This window comes from Jaculus jaculus, chromosome 5, assembly GCF_020740685.1.
Source record: "Jaculus jaculus isolate mJacJac1 chromosome 5, mJacJac1.mat.Y.cur, whole genome shotgun sequence".
In the NCBI taxonomy this organism is placed as follows: domain Eukaryota; kingdom Metazoa; phylum Chordata; class Mammalia; order Rodentia; family Dipodidae; genus Jaculus; species Jaculus jaculus.
In genome coordinates this window covers 171646723-171659218 of record NC_059106.1, presented here as the reverse complement: position 1 = coordinate 171659218, position 12496 = coordinate 171646723, and the positions used below count along the sequence as shown (strand labels likewise).

The window sequence follows — 12496 nt, the reverse complement described above, 5'->3', positions numbered from 1 at the left end:
TCAAGTCCTGGGCCTGGAGGGGATCCAGCCACCCAGCAGAGGTTTGTCTCTAACCAGCCCAGAGCCAGCTGTGTGTTAGAGTTGACTCACAACAACCCTTGTTAAATTTTCAGGGCTTCTTGCGGCGGGGGTTGGTCAATTGATACTATGGTACCTTGAATTTAATCATGGTGTGACTCTATGTCAAAGAAATTCGGAAACTACAAATTCTACCCTTGCGCCCCTGGAAGTGGTCAGAATGGTCACCCTCCAGGCAGGGGACAGTGACACGTGGGTCCTCCACAAGTGCTGCTCTTGGCCAGCAGCCACAATGCTGGCTCACCTTGGGGATAAGATCTCCGTGGACCTGGGGGCCCCCAGGCCTGGGGTGTCATTTCTTCTCAAGGGTTGTGACTCACATCTGACCTTCCACGGGTGCTTGTCCCGCCCCCACCCCAGCTTTCCTGCCTGCTCCACTGACCTCCTGTCCACTTACTGCCCACCTGGCCACCGACATTCTTGGGGATGGCCTGATCCCCACCTACCAACTTGAGTCATTCACCTCCTGGTACTATTACTGCTGCCTCCTCCTCCTCTTCTATTTTTTTTTTTTTTTTTGGTTGTGTTTTTCCAGGTAGGATCTCAGCCTAGCCCAGACTGACCTGACATTCACTTTGTGGTCCCCGGCTGGCCTCCAGCCCGCAGCTACCTTCCTACCTCTACTTCCTGAGTGCAGAGAGGAAAGACACGCAGCACCACGCGTAGCCCTTTTTTTTTTTTTTTTAAAAAAGAAAGTATTTATTTACTTATTTGAGACAGGAAGAGGGAGGGAAGGAGAGATTGGGAATGGGCATGCCAGGGCCTCCTGCCACTGCCAACAAACTCCAGACACAGTCACCACTCTGTGCATCTGGCTTTGCGTGGGTACTGGGGAGTCAAATCCAGGCCATCAGGCTTTGCAAGCAAGCACCTTTAACTGCTGAGCCATCTCTCCAGCCCTCCCGCTTACTTCTTACCACACCTATCCCTTCAGGTCTCAGGGTGGCAAGAGACGGTCTCTCCTCTCACCTGCAGTAATCCCACGAGCTACAGAGCCTTCTCACAGTACCCACAGACCCTGATACTCCGGGGCCCAGCTTCCAGTGCCGAGGCCGGTTCATACCTGAGGGTAGTTGTGGGAGCCGTCTGGCCTATGGGGACATCTTAGCCAGAATCCCCCGCAGAGGAAGGCCCTCCTGAGGCGCTGGCTCCCAAGGGACAGGTGGGTGAAGCCTGCATGTGGTCACCGGCCTTCAAGCTACGGAGTTGTTGCGCACAGTGGCCCGCAAGCTTGTATCGTCCCTCAGGAGTGCCAGACACCATCGCCATCCAGTCTACTGCAGATTCTTTGCCCAGCGAGGCCCCCAGGTCCTCTGTGTCTGTGCAATTCCTGCCTCGCCCTGTCCCTTTCACCCTGTTTCTGGAGTCCTTCCTGCCCACCCAGAGAAGAGCCAGTCTGTGAGCATGGTGGGCACTCCGTGCTCATGTGACCACCTGGGCCCTGGCCCTTTGGGTCTGCTTGGGATCTGGACAGCAGTGGCTGTCATATAACTCAAGCCGGGGCTGGTGGGTTAAGGGAGCCGCTCCCCTCCAACTGCACCTCGTCTTGAGAGACATCCCCTGGTACACGCTGGTCCCACGACCCTCTTCTGCTTTCGCCTCCCCCGTATCATGCCAAGAGCTGAGCTGTGGTCCTGCACGACCGGGGGAACTCTGTAGGTAGGGTTGCACTGGAGATCCTGAGGTGGGAGATGGTCCTGGATTAGAGCCGTGGCTGGATGGCATGACAAGTTTCCGATCAGAGAGTCTCAGGATCTTCCTGCTTCCAGAGGCAGCTGTTTTCCTGGGAGGCGGTCCTCCTCCATCTCCAAGGACCTGCTGGGAACCCCTCCGCCTTGCCCATCACAGGCTGGGAAATCCTAACCTGGTGACCTGAGAGCTGGGATAACGGGGAAGGGCCAGGGAAGAGCTGTGTCTTTGAGAAGGGCTTCTGGGTGATGAGAAAGGCAGGAGGGGGTCCGTGGGGAAGGCACATCTGGGAAGCTCCGACAGGAGGGGCTACAGGCTCAGCTCTCCGGCTGCCCCTGAGGCCAGGACGCGGCTGCCCACCAGGAAGGGCGCACAGCCTCGGTGTTCCCGGGGCCAGCTTGCGCTTGAGGGTGCCTCAGTTTGTTCTCGTGATGGCTGGTAGGGTGGGTCCTGTTCTGCTTCAGAGGAGAAAGGCCAGCAGAAGCAATGTGCTCAGAGGAAGCTGGCTCCCGGCAGCCTGGGCTCGGATCCATGTCTCTGACACCTGGCCTGGACATTATCACCCAGGGACCGAGGCCTTGGGGTGTTGTCAAAACAAGAGGCCAGAGCTTGCTTGGTTGAGCACCAGACGGAAGAACAGCCGGCGGCCAACTGTGAGTCAAAGCCGACCAGATCACCCAGCCCATCTGCACGGCGGCTGTGGACAAGGCCGGGGATGCTTCACGCTCGGAGCACTGGTTCCGCACCTGTAACCATGGTGACGGTGCTGCCCAGAAAGGGAGTGGACACCCAGGCGCTGCTGGGCAATGTCGGCCACCAGAAGTGGCCACATGCTGTCGCAGGGCCCGTTGGAGGCCAGCAGGGCTGTCTTGCCTCCTTCCTGGTGCTCTGCGCCAAGGGGCTGAGAGAGAAACCCACCCAAAGGCTCACGGGAGGAGAGGGCATTAAGGGAGGGCCTCAGATGCAGGGGGGAGGGGGAAATCCAGAGACAAGATAGAGTGGCTATGATGCCCACATGCCAGCAAGGGTGGGGTGGTGGTTCCAAAGGCCGCATGAGCAACCAGCTCTTACGGAGCAGGAGATGCGGGCGCAGTTAGCTCAGAGTGGCAGTACTTTCTGCTGTGGCTCTCTGTTTGCCGTGCATGCACAGTGGGGGAAGACTGGCGACAAGTCTGATGGGTACCTGTGGACAGCGGTTACCTCCACACTGGACCTCAGGGGCGCTAGTGTTTAACTTTCTTTTGTTTATTTTTATTTATTTGAGAGCAACAGACAGAGAAAGAGGCAGAGAGAGAGAGAGACAATGAATGGGTGCACCAGAGCCTCCGGCCATTGCAAACAAACTCCAAATGTATGTACCACCTTGTGTATCTGGCTTATGTGGGTCCTGGGGAATCGAACCTCCAACAGGGGTCCTTAGGCTTCACAGGTACGTGCTTAACCACTACGCCATCGCTCCGTCCCGGCTGTAGTGTTTAGAGTCGTGGTTGCAGAGTGCGGGGTACCTTGAGCCGCACTGGGCCCTTGCCAAGACCTTGCCAGGGTGCCTTCTGCCTGCATGGTAAATGGGACAGAAGGCCTTGGTGGCCTCACTCTCTCAGGCTTAGCTAGACATGAGCTGGAAACCGCCCAGCTTGGAGCAACTCTGAGTACAGGCGTTGTGGGCTGTGTGGTTTGGGGTTCTGGTCAGAGCTGCTTTGCTGTGCAGCCAGGCCCATCAATCTTCAGGCCTGCTGAGGGCTTCTGGGTCTCACATAGCCTGTGGTTGGGGTGACTATCACATGGAAGCAAGACCCCCCCCCCCACCATCCTCCCTGGGGTCCATGTGACTCAAGCTAGACGTCACTTGGATTTAGAGATGGCCCAACTGGAAATCACAATGATGCGTATCGGGGGATGAGGTTTCCCAAGAACATGACACACCTCACCATCACCGGGGAGGAAAATGGTTCCCTGAAAATGGTTTTCAGTGTCTGGGGGCATGGACAGGACCTGGAGAGGGCCACCTGCTAATGTCAAGTACCCTTGGTGCTGGCCATGGGATCACTTCTGCCTGCGCCTAGTCATTCCGTGTCTGTGTGGAGCTGGGCTAACACCCTCAGCTCTGTCCTGGGGCTTTCTGATCCCCTCAGTTCTGAGGAGCCCGTCAAGCAGGCCAAGCCCTTGGTGTGCTAATGGTGCTGCCAATGTGTGCTGGCGTCACAGCCCCACTTGTCTGTATTTAAAGATGCTCACACACACCACATGCACGTATGTGTCTTCCCCTTTCACTTATTTCATTGTTCACGACTTCAGAAAGTTTCCCTTCAAGGGCTACAGTGATGGCTTAGCGGTCAAGGCACTTGCCTGCAAACCCAAAGGACTCAGGTTCCATACCCTAGGACCCACATGGAACCAAATGCACAAGGTGGTGCATGTGTCTGGGGTTTGCTTGCAGTGGCCAGAGGCCCTGGTGCGCCCTCCATTCTTGAGAGCTGGTTTGGAGGTTCGAGCAGGGGGCGCAGCTACCCACACACCCTTGACCCAAGACCGGTCCGCCTCTATTCGACAGAGCGCGCAGCTTTGGGAGGGACGCACCTCAGCCGAATCGACCCTGGCGATCAATGGGGTGACAGATGTTGCAGCTAGATCACCCTCACATCCTACCCATTCATTCTTATTGTCTCTCTCTCCCCCTCTTTCAAATAAAATATATTTTTTAAAAGTTTTGTTTATTTTTTAATAACTGAGCTGGGAGAGCTGTGCTGGTTTTTGCCACTGACTCAGTGTGAACTTGTTACACCTACCACCTAAGCAAAGCACAGAGGGCTCTTCTGTGGCATTTCAGGTATGGCACAGTCATGCCGCCCACTGTCTGGCCTTCACGGAATTGAGGCAGGGGGTCAGGCTGGGCATTCTCAACCCAGTGGACTCTCACCTCCCTCTTGCTTCTGTGGCTCTCATCCATCCCCTCAAGCTCCCCTGCCAGACACACGGATCTCCCCCGAGTCCTCCCCGTCTCCTAGTCTGCCTGTGTCGTTCCCCACGGCGGGACTTTCACGTGTGCACTGAGGGGACACATGTCGGTCCGTTGTGGCGCACGACGGGAGCCTATTCATTCACGGCGATACGTTTCAATAGGAGAGACATTGCCATAGTCTAGCACACCAGAAGCAGGTGAGGAAATCAGAGACCAGGTCTGGAAGCTGACGCCAAAGCTTTATGGCAGCTCTGGGAGAGTCTTGGCTTCTGCCGGTGCCGGGATCCGAAGTGATCTGCTGCGGGCATCTGCGTCCCAGGCAGAGCGGAGCCCTGCGCTTCCACCCCAGCCAGCTGCCGCCTGCTCCGGCCCGTCACCTCAGCGGGACCCCATTCGCCGCAGCTGTCCTGCGCCCCTCTTGCCTGGCTGTGGTCCCAGCTCCTTTCCCCGCTGAGCTTTTCCTAGAACCTGCATCCCAATCCAGTCCACCACATCAATTTGCTCCTGGTTTAGAGGATATAAAAACGAACTTTAAGGCTCTCAATAAACTTTAGTATGCTTCTACATTTGCCAAGACATTGACTATTAAAAACAACTAAGTGTTAAGGTAAAAGTTCACTTATAAATGTTTTTTATTTTATTTTTTGGTTTGTCGAGGTAGGGTCTTGCTAGCTCAGGCCGACCTGGAATTCACTATGGAGTCTCAGGGTGGCCTTGAACTCATAGCGATCCTCCTACCTCTGCCTCCCAAGTGCTGGGATTCTCCCGGCTCACTTATGAGTGTTTAATTTCTAAACATAAGGTTCTCATACCTAAAAACCTTATGACTTTTAAAGATAGCTCCTGTTTTATTTATACTAATTCTATCAAATGCTCATCACATAGTAGAGCAGCTTGATGACAAAGTACAGGACCATCTTCTAAGGGGACTATTTTGGACCTTGTGATTTTTCCAGATACAGAGCCAGCTCCCAACCTTAGAAACGCCCTTCCCCAAGTCCCCACCAGGTGTCCGTTGCCCCCTTGGTTCTCATGTGAAAGTCCCGCCCTCCATGTGGAGGCCCTTGCCAGGAACTGACTCAGCTACACCTTGACCTGGCCTCAGGGCTGTCAGCACAACTGAACAGACGATGTCCGGCCTTGGCAGTGGCTGCCGTCAGTCAGCGTGGTCACACGTGGCTGGATGGCTCTCAAGCCAGAAGCAGAGAATGCTGTGGACCCGTTTCTGCAGGAAGACATGACTTCCAGGAAGTCATCACAGTGGAAAACAGATTTGTCCCATGACACTTTTTTTTTTTTTTTTTTTTTTTTGAGGTAGGGTCTCACTGTAGCCCAGGCTGACCTGGAATTCACTGTGTAGTCTCAGGGTGGCCTCGAACTCACAGTGATCCTTCTACCTCTACCTCCTGAGTGCTGGAATTAAAGGCGTGCACCACCCTGGCTGGCTCCATGACACTTTTATCACTGCCAAGACCATCACTGAAGATTCCCAAAGATGCCTGGCCCAGCACAGTGGCCTGGGCAGGTAGGGAGCTGCTAGCTCATGGCCCAGCAGGCGACATGCGCAGAGCGGCTCCTGTCGGTAGAGACGCAAACCAGAAGCGCAGCCTGTCAACACTACGGTCGTACTTGGATAGTCCCTGGTTTCTGCGTTCCCCGCTGGCTTACTTTTGTGACCTTAAAACTCTTGACTCATAGTTCTGCCTTTCTGTTTATTTCTCACCAGAAGAACAGAGGATGAATATCTTTGGCAAAGCTGAGTGGCGCCTTTGGAGGGGGGGGCAAAGTTCTAGGCAGAGTGGGTGCTATTTCCCATTATGTGCCCACTGTGTTGTTAGTATGTTGTCTGTCTCCCTTCCCTCTGGTGTCAGGGCCAATAGAATGAGAGCTTGTCTTAAAATATATTTAAAAAAAAATTTTTTTTAAAGGAAGCTGGGCGTGGTTGCCAAGAGTTAGGGCACCCTGAGAGTACGTAGTGAATTCTAGGTTCAGCCTGGGTTAGAGCGAGACCCTACTTTGAAAAATAAATGAATAATAATAAAAGTTTTAAAAAGGGCTGGAGATGTAGCCAATGTTTGCCTAGCAGGTTCAAGGCCCCTGGCCCAAGCCCCAGTACTACAAATGATAAGTAAATTTAAATGCAAAAAGAAAAAACAAGTCAGCAGTGTTTAGAGAGTATCCAGGTTGTTGTCGGGGCGCTGCCATGACTACGGAGGCTGGTGGGTCAGTCCGGCAAGGCCTGACAGGCTGGGGACCCAGGACAGCGGCTTTGACACAGAAGTCCAGCCAGGTGACTACCGCCAGCCTTCCTCCACCTCATACTGAGAGGCCCGTGCAGGCCTGTTCCACTCTGCTGCCTGGCATTAGAAGATTGTGCCCAGCACCTGACGCCCTCCCCACCGGTGCCATTGACGAGAGAGGAGGGAGGAAGATGCACCAGCAGGACCTTACATGTCCCAGAACCAGAGGGTGGGGGCTCTAGGAGGCTGGATGGTATGCCCTTCCCCAAGGGACAGCCTCCCTCAGGGTCAACCCAAACTCTCATCTCTCCGCCGTCCCCAACTCCAACTCCTCTTCCCACCAAGATTTGCCTCAGAGATCTTGCCAGTTTCTTATGTGATTGACAGGGTGTGGGGTGACTACACAACCCCACATGATCAGCTTGAGGTGGGGGGGATGCTTCACACAGCCCTGACAGCAACCCCCATGAAGGAAGGGGTATGGCGTGTACCACCCCACTGCATTGCCACTTGAAACTTTGGGTAAACTCAGTGCAACACTGTGGTCTTCCCTTCATGGGGATGATTATTAGAATATTGTTTTGCTTTTTCGAGGTAGGGTCTCACTCTAGCCCAGGCTGACCTGGAATTCACTATGGAGTCTCAGGGTGGCCTTGAACTCACAGCGATCCTCCTACCTCTGCCTCCTGAGTGCTGGGATTAAAGGTGTGCGCCACTACACCCGGCTGATTATTACTGTTTTTTATTTGGGTCAAGCCTGTGGCATTCATGTGTTTGAGCGAAGTTTTTCTGTTAGGCCAATAACTCAGCCTTGTTCAGTTTCCAAAGCGGATTAAGAAGCACACTATCATTTCTTCTTGTTAAGAGCTCATCAAAGGGATGGAGAGATGGCTTAGCAGTTAAGACACTTGCCTGCAAAGCCAAAGGATCCAGGTTCAATTCCCCAGGACCCACGTAAGCCACATGCACAAGGTGGCACATGCATCTGGAATTCGTTTGCAGTGGCTGAGGCTCTGCCATGCCCATTCTCTCCCTATCTGTCTCTCTCTCAAATAAGTAAATAATAAAAAACTTTAAAAAAGAGCTCATCAAATAAGAAGACAATCTGGTTTCTAGCAATGTACTTAAAACGGCTTAGTAATTATTTGAGCATTGACTTTCATGGAGGTAAACCTTTGATGTAATTTTCTCCTTTTGCATTGGCCTGCTTGGGTTTTCTGCTTCTTCCTGGCTCAGCTTTCCTAGAAACCCTCCCTCATTACCATCACTGAGATTTGAGGTCCCTCAGGGCTGGGGCTGGCTTGTCACACCTCTGTAGCCTGGCGTCTGGGAGTCACCTCGGGTCTGAGAGTCACCTCTGTGATTTAGGGAAGACTGCCAAGAAGGTTACCTGGAAGCTGGGCATGACACACACCTGTAATACTTGGGAAGCGGAGACAAAATGATTAAAAATTTAAGGTTGGGGCTGGAGAAATGGCTCAGCAGTTAAGGCATTTGCCTGCAAAGCCCAGTAACCTGGGTTTGATTCCCCAGGAACTGTATGAAGCCAGATGCACAAAGAGGTTCATGCATCTGGAGTCCTTGGTGCACCCATTCTCTCTGTGTCTCTCTGTTCTCTGTCTCTCTCTATCTACATGCAAATAATTAAATAAAATCTATTTTTAGCCAGGTGTGGTGGTGCATGCCTTTAATCCCAGCACTTGGGAGGCAGAAGTAGGTGGGTCACCATGAGTTTGAGACCACCCTGAGACTACAGAGTGAATTCCAGATCAGCCTGGGCTAGAATGAGACTGTATCTCAAAAAACCAAAAAAAAAAAAAAAAAAAAATTAAAAAATTTAAGGCTACCTTGGACTACATGAGACTCTGTCTCAAAAAAGGAAAATGGCTGGAGGGCTGGAGAGATGGCTTAGTGATTAGGTGCTTGCCTGTGAATCCTAAAGACCCCGGTTCGAGGCTCAATTCCCCAGGACTCACATAAGCCAGATGCACAAGGTGGCACATGCATCTGGAGTTCATTTGCAGTGGCTGGAGGCCCTGGTGCACCCATTATCTCTTTCTGTCTCTCTTTCTCTCTGCCTCGTTCTCTCTCTGTTGCTCTCAAATAAATAAATAAAAGTAAACAAAAAAAGGGGCTGGAGAGATGGCTTAGCAGTTAAGGCACTTGCCTGCAAAGCCAAAGGACCTCGGCTCAATTCCCCAGGGCCCATGTAAGGCAGATGCACAAGATGGTGCATGCATCTGGAGTTCGTTTGCAGTGGCTGGAAGCCCTGGTGTGCTCATTCTCTCTTTCTCTCTCTCACTTTGCCTCTTACCTTCTCTCAGATAAATAAATAAAAATAAAATGTATTTTTAAAAAATAAACAAAAAAAAAAGTCTGGAGACATGGCTTAGTGGTTAAGGCGCTTGCCTGTGAAGCCTAAGAACATGTCTGAATCTCTAGGTCTCATGTAAGCCAGATGCACAGTGACACAAGCATGCAATGTCGCACATGCACACAAGGGGGCGCACGTGTCTGGAGTACATTTGCAGTGGCTGAAGGCCCTGGCACACCCATTCTCTCTCTCTCTGCCCCTTTCTTTTTCTTTTAAATAAATAAATGAATGAATGAATAAAGCTTAGACTGGGGAGATGGATTAGTGGGTAAAATGCTTGAGCACATAACATGCCACATGTGGCAATGCACACTTTATACACCCAGCACTGGGGAGCCAGAGAAGGAGGATCCTGGGACAAGCTTGCTAGCAAGTCTAGCCTAATCCCTTGAGTCCTAGGTTTAGTGAAAGACTGTGTCTCAAAACATAAGGTGGAGGAAGACACCAAAGTCCAACCTCTGGTTGCTGCATGAATGCACATACACACGCTTGCACACCTGCATACACACGTACACCCAAACACATACGCACACACACACCATCACATACACGGGCACAAGCAAAAGAGAAAAAGACAAAACATCCCCAAACAAAACAAACAAACAACAAACAAACAAAAAAAAACCCAAACAAACAAACCAAGGCTCTCTGGAGTGTGGACGCTTTGCTAAGTGATCAGGTTGCCGTCTTCCAAAGTGACTTCCAGTTAACCACATCTCGTGAGGACAGGCTGGTTTCCTTTTCTGTGACCAATACCAAAGTGAACTCCCGGGCGTCAAACAGATGTGGCGGCCCCTTATCCGGAGCCCACCAGGAGCTTCAAGGTCCAAAACAGCAAAGGTTCATGGATCCGGCGGGGCCCTGAGCACGCCCAAGTGGCCTCAGCGGCGGCAGCTGTGGCTCACAGTTGCCATGCTGCCCTTTGTACTCTGGAGCCCCGCATCGGGGCGGAGGTCCAGGAAGAGTGGCTGGGCTCCCCTTGGCCTGCCCTGCCCTTTCTGTTTCTTGCTCCCAGGACCCGAGGTGACAGGCCGTTGGCCCCTGTGTCCTGTCGGGACTGTCTGTCGCTGAAAGTCTCTGGCCTGAACCACTTCTTACTCACCTGGAGGCCTGCCTGGTGTTCCTGTCCCTACCGCCATCTTCCATGGTCCCTGGTGGATCTGTCACTTCCAGAACCATCCAGGGGCAGGCATGGTGGCGCATGTCTTTAATCCCAGCACTCGGGAGGCAGAGATAGGAGGATCACCGTGAGTTTGAGGCCACCCTGAGAATACAGAGTGAATTCCAGGTCAGCCTGCGCTGGAGTGAGACCCTACCTTGAAAAACAAAACATAACAAACAACAAAACAAAACAAAGAGAGAGAGAGAGAGAGAAAGAGAGAGAGAGGGAGATAAACAGAAAAGAAAAAAGAACCATCCAGGGAGGCAGAAGGCCTTGTGGGCACCAGCCAGGGCACCTCAAGGTCCAGCTGCATGTCCCAACGGGGCAGGGGGGTGGGGGCTGGGGTGAACCTGGGGGAGATGTTTCTTTCCCCCTGCTGGGGCCTTGGGGCGCACACTAGGTGCACTCTCAGGGTTACAACCTTACTCTGCCCCAGCACATTTCCACACACACTGAAGTCTAGGGAGGAAGCCCCGCTTCGGCGACTAGGCCGAGCTCCAAAAGAAACATGAAGACAAGGATGTGCTTTTCGTAAAGAGCAACATAAATATATTCCATATCGATAAGGTACAATAAATAGGTGTCCGTTACAGTGCACATCTGGGCCGCACAGCAGTGGGGGCTGTCTGGCCAGGGCCCCGTGTGTTTGAGGTAAAACATGATAGAAAACTGCCCCTTGCAGACAGAGTCCCTGTTGGGCAGAGGGAGCACCAAGACGGGGGGGACCCTGGGCCTCAGCCTGAGGGACCCTCGGGTCACCTGGAACATGGCCAGCGGTCACCAGGACCATGGCTCTGGCACAGCCACTGGCTGGGGGGGGGGGGTGGCGAGGAGAGCCAGCTCAGAGGAGGCAGATAGATTGGCAGGCAGGTGCCCCATCTGCCCCTAGGCCGGCGAGGGTTGGGTGCGTCCTGCCTGCTGCTCAGACCCAGCTACCCGAGGGAGGCCCTAGGGTCCTGCCCGCTCCATTCCGGGTAGCTCGCGCCATTCAGACAGTCCGCAGCCGTAGGACCCTGGCGAGCGGCTCCTTGGCGCTGGAGTAGATGAGGTAGGAGCCGGCTGCGGTGTCGAAGGCCTCCCAGTCGCGGCAGCCGTAGGTCGGGAGGCTGTGGACTGCCACGAAACCCTCGTAGCCCTGCCACCTGCGGAGAGATGGGGGTCAGCCTGGCTCCACCCGCCAGGTCACAAACTAGCCAATCAGGGTCTTTGTCCAGGCCTCCCTGGCAACATGCCCTCCAACACCCATGTTAGGAACACTGCCCTGGCCTTGAAGAACTGAAGATCCCGCCCCCCCTTTATTGAGAGAGAAGGGGAGGCGGACAGAGTAAGGAAATGGGCACACCAGGGCCTTCAGCCACTGCAAATGAATGCCAGATGCATGTGCCACCATGTGCATCCGGCTTATGTGGGTCCTGGGGAACTGAACCTGGGTTCTTTAGCTTTGCAGGCTAGTGCCCTAACTGCTAAGCCATTCCTTCATCCCCTGAGGGCCCTTTTTATTTTCCCAAGTGGGATACTGAGGCTCAGGGGGAGAAGCTGCCCCATTCAAGACCCCCAAGGCTCCTTCAAACCCCTAGGTACCCCTGAAATGTGTAGGAGAACAATCAGGAATCCTGCTGGTTCTGAGCGGTGAAGGAAGTTCTCACCTAGGCCCTCAGATCCAGGGTCATCCAGAGCCCTAAGCCAAAGAAGTCACGGGATCCTGTTCTGCTCTTAGGCCAGCAGGTCCCCGGGCTTTGTCCTTCCAAAGGACATGTTGGTGGGACTGGAGTGATGGCTCAGCAGCTTAAGGCATTTGCTGCATAAGCAGGAGGGTCTGCCACCACCCACGCGAAACCGGGACATGTGGCCATGCCTGCCTGTGACTCCTCCTATGGGCAGCGAAGACTAGAGAACCTCCGAGGTTTGTGAAAACTGCATATCTGGGTTCACAGAGAGACTCTGTCTCGAGGAAACAAAATGCAAATGAGTGATAGAGAAGGAATCTAACATTT

General features: G+C 53.3%; 1 protein-coding gene across 1 annotated transcript in view; it reads right to left on the bottom strand.

Annotated features, from left to right (window-relative positions):
* Nucleotides 1-2076: 2076 nt before the first annotated feature.
* The window catches only part of Tspear (thrombospondin type laminin G domain and EAR repeats), a 67145-nt gene continuing 56725 nt past the window's right edge, over nucleotides 2077-12496 (bottom strand). Inside the window, exons 11-14 of the mRNA XM_045149219.1 lie at nucleotides 11497-11644; nucleotides 2514-2668; nucleotides 2331-2464; nucleotides 2077-2222 (exon numbers count right to left, since the gene is read on the bottom strand). Of these exons, the coding sequence (XP_045005154.1) occupies nucleotides 2077-2222; nucleotides 2331-2464; nucleotides 2514-2668; nucleotides 11497-11644 (583 nt within the window). The remainder of the gene's footprint in view (nucleotides 2223-2330; nucleotides 2465-2513; nucleotides 2669-11496; nucleotides 11645-12496) is intronic.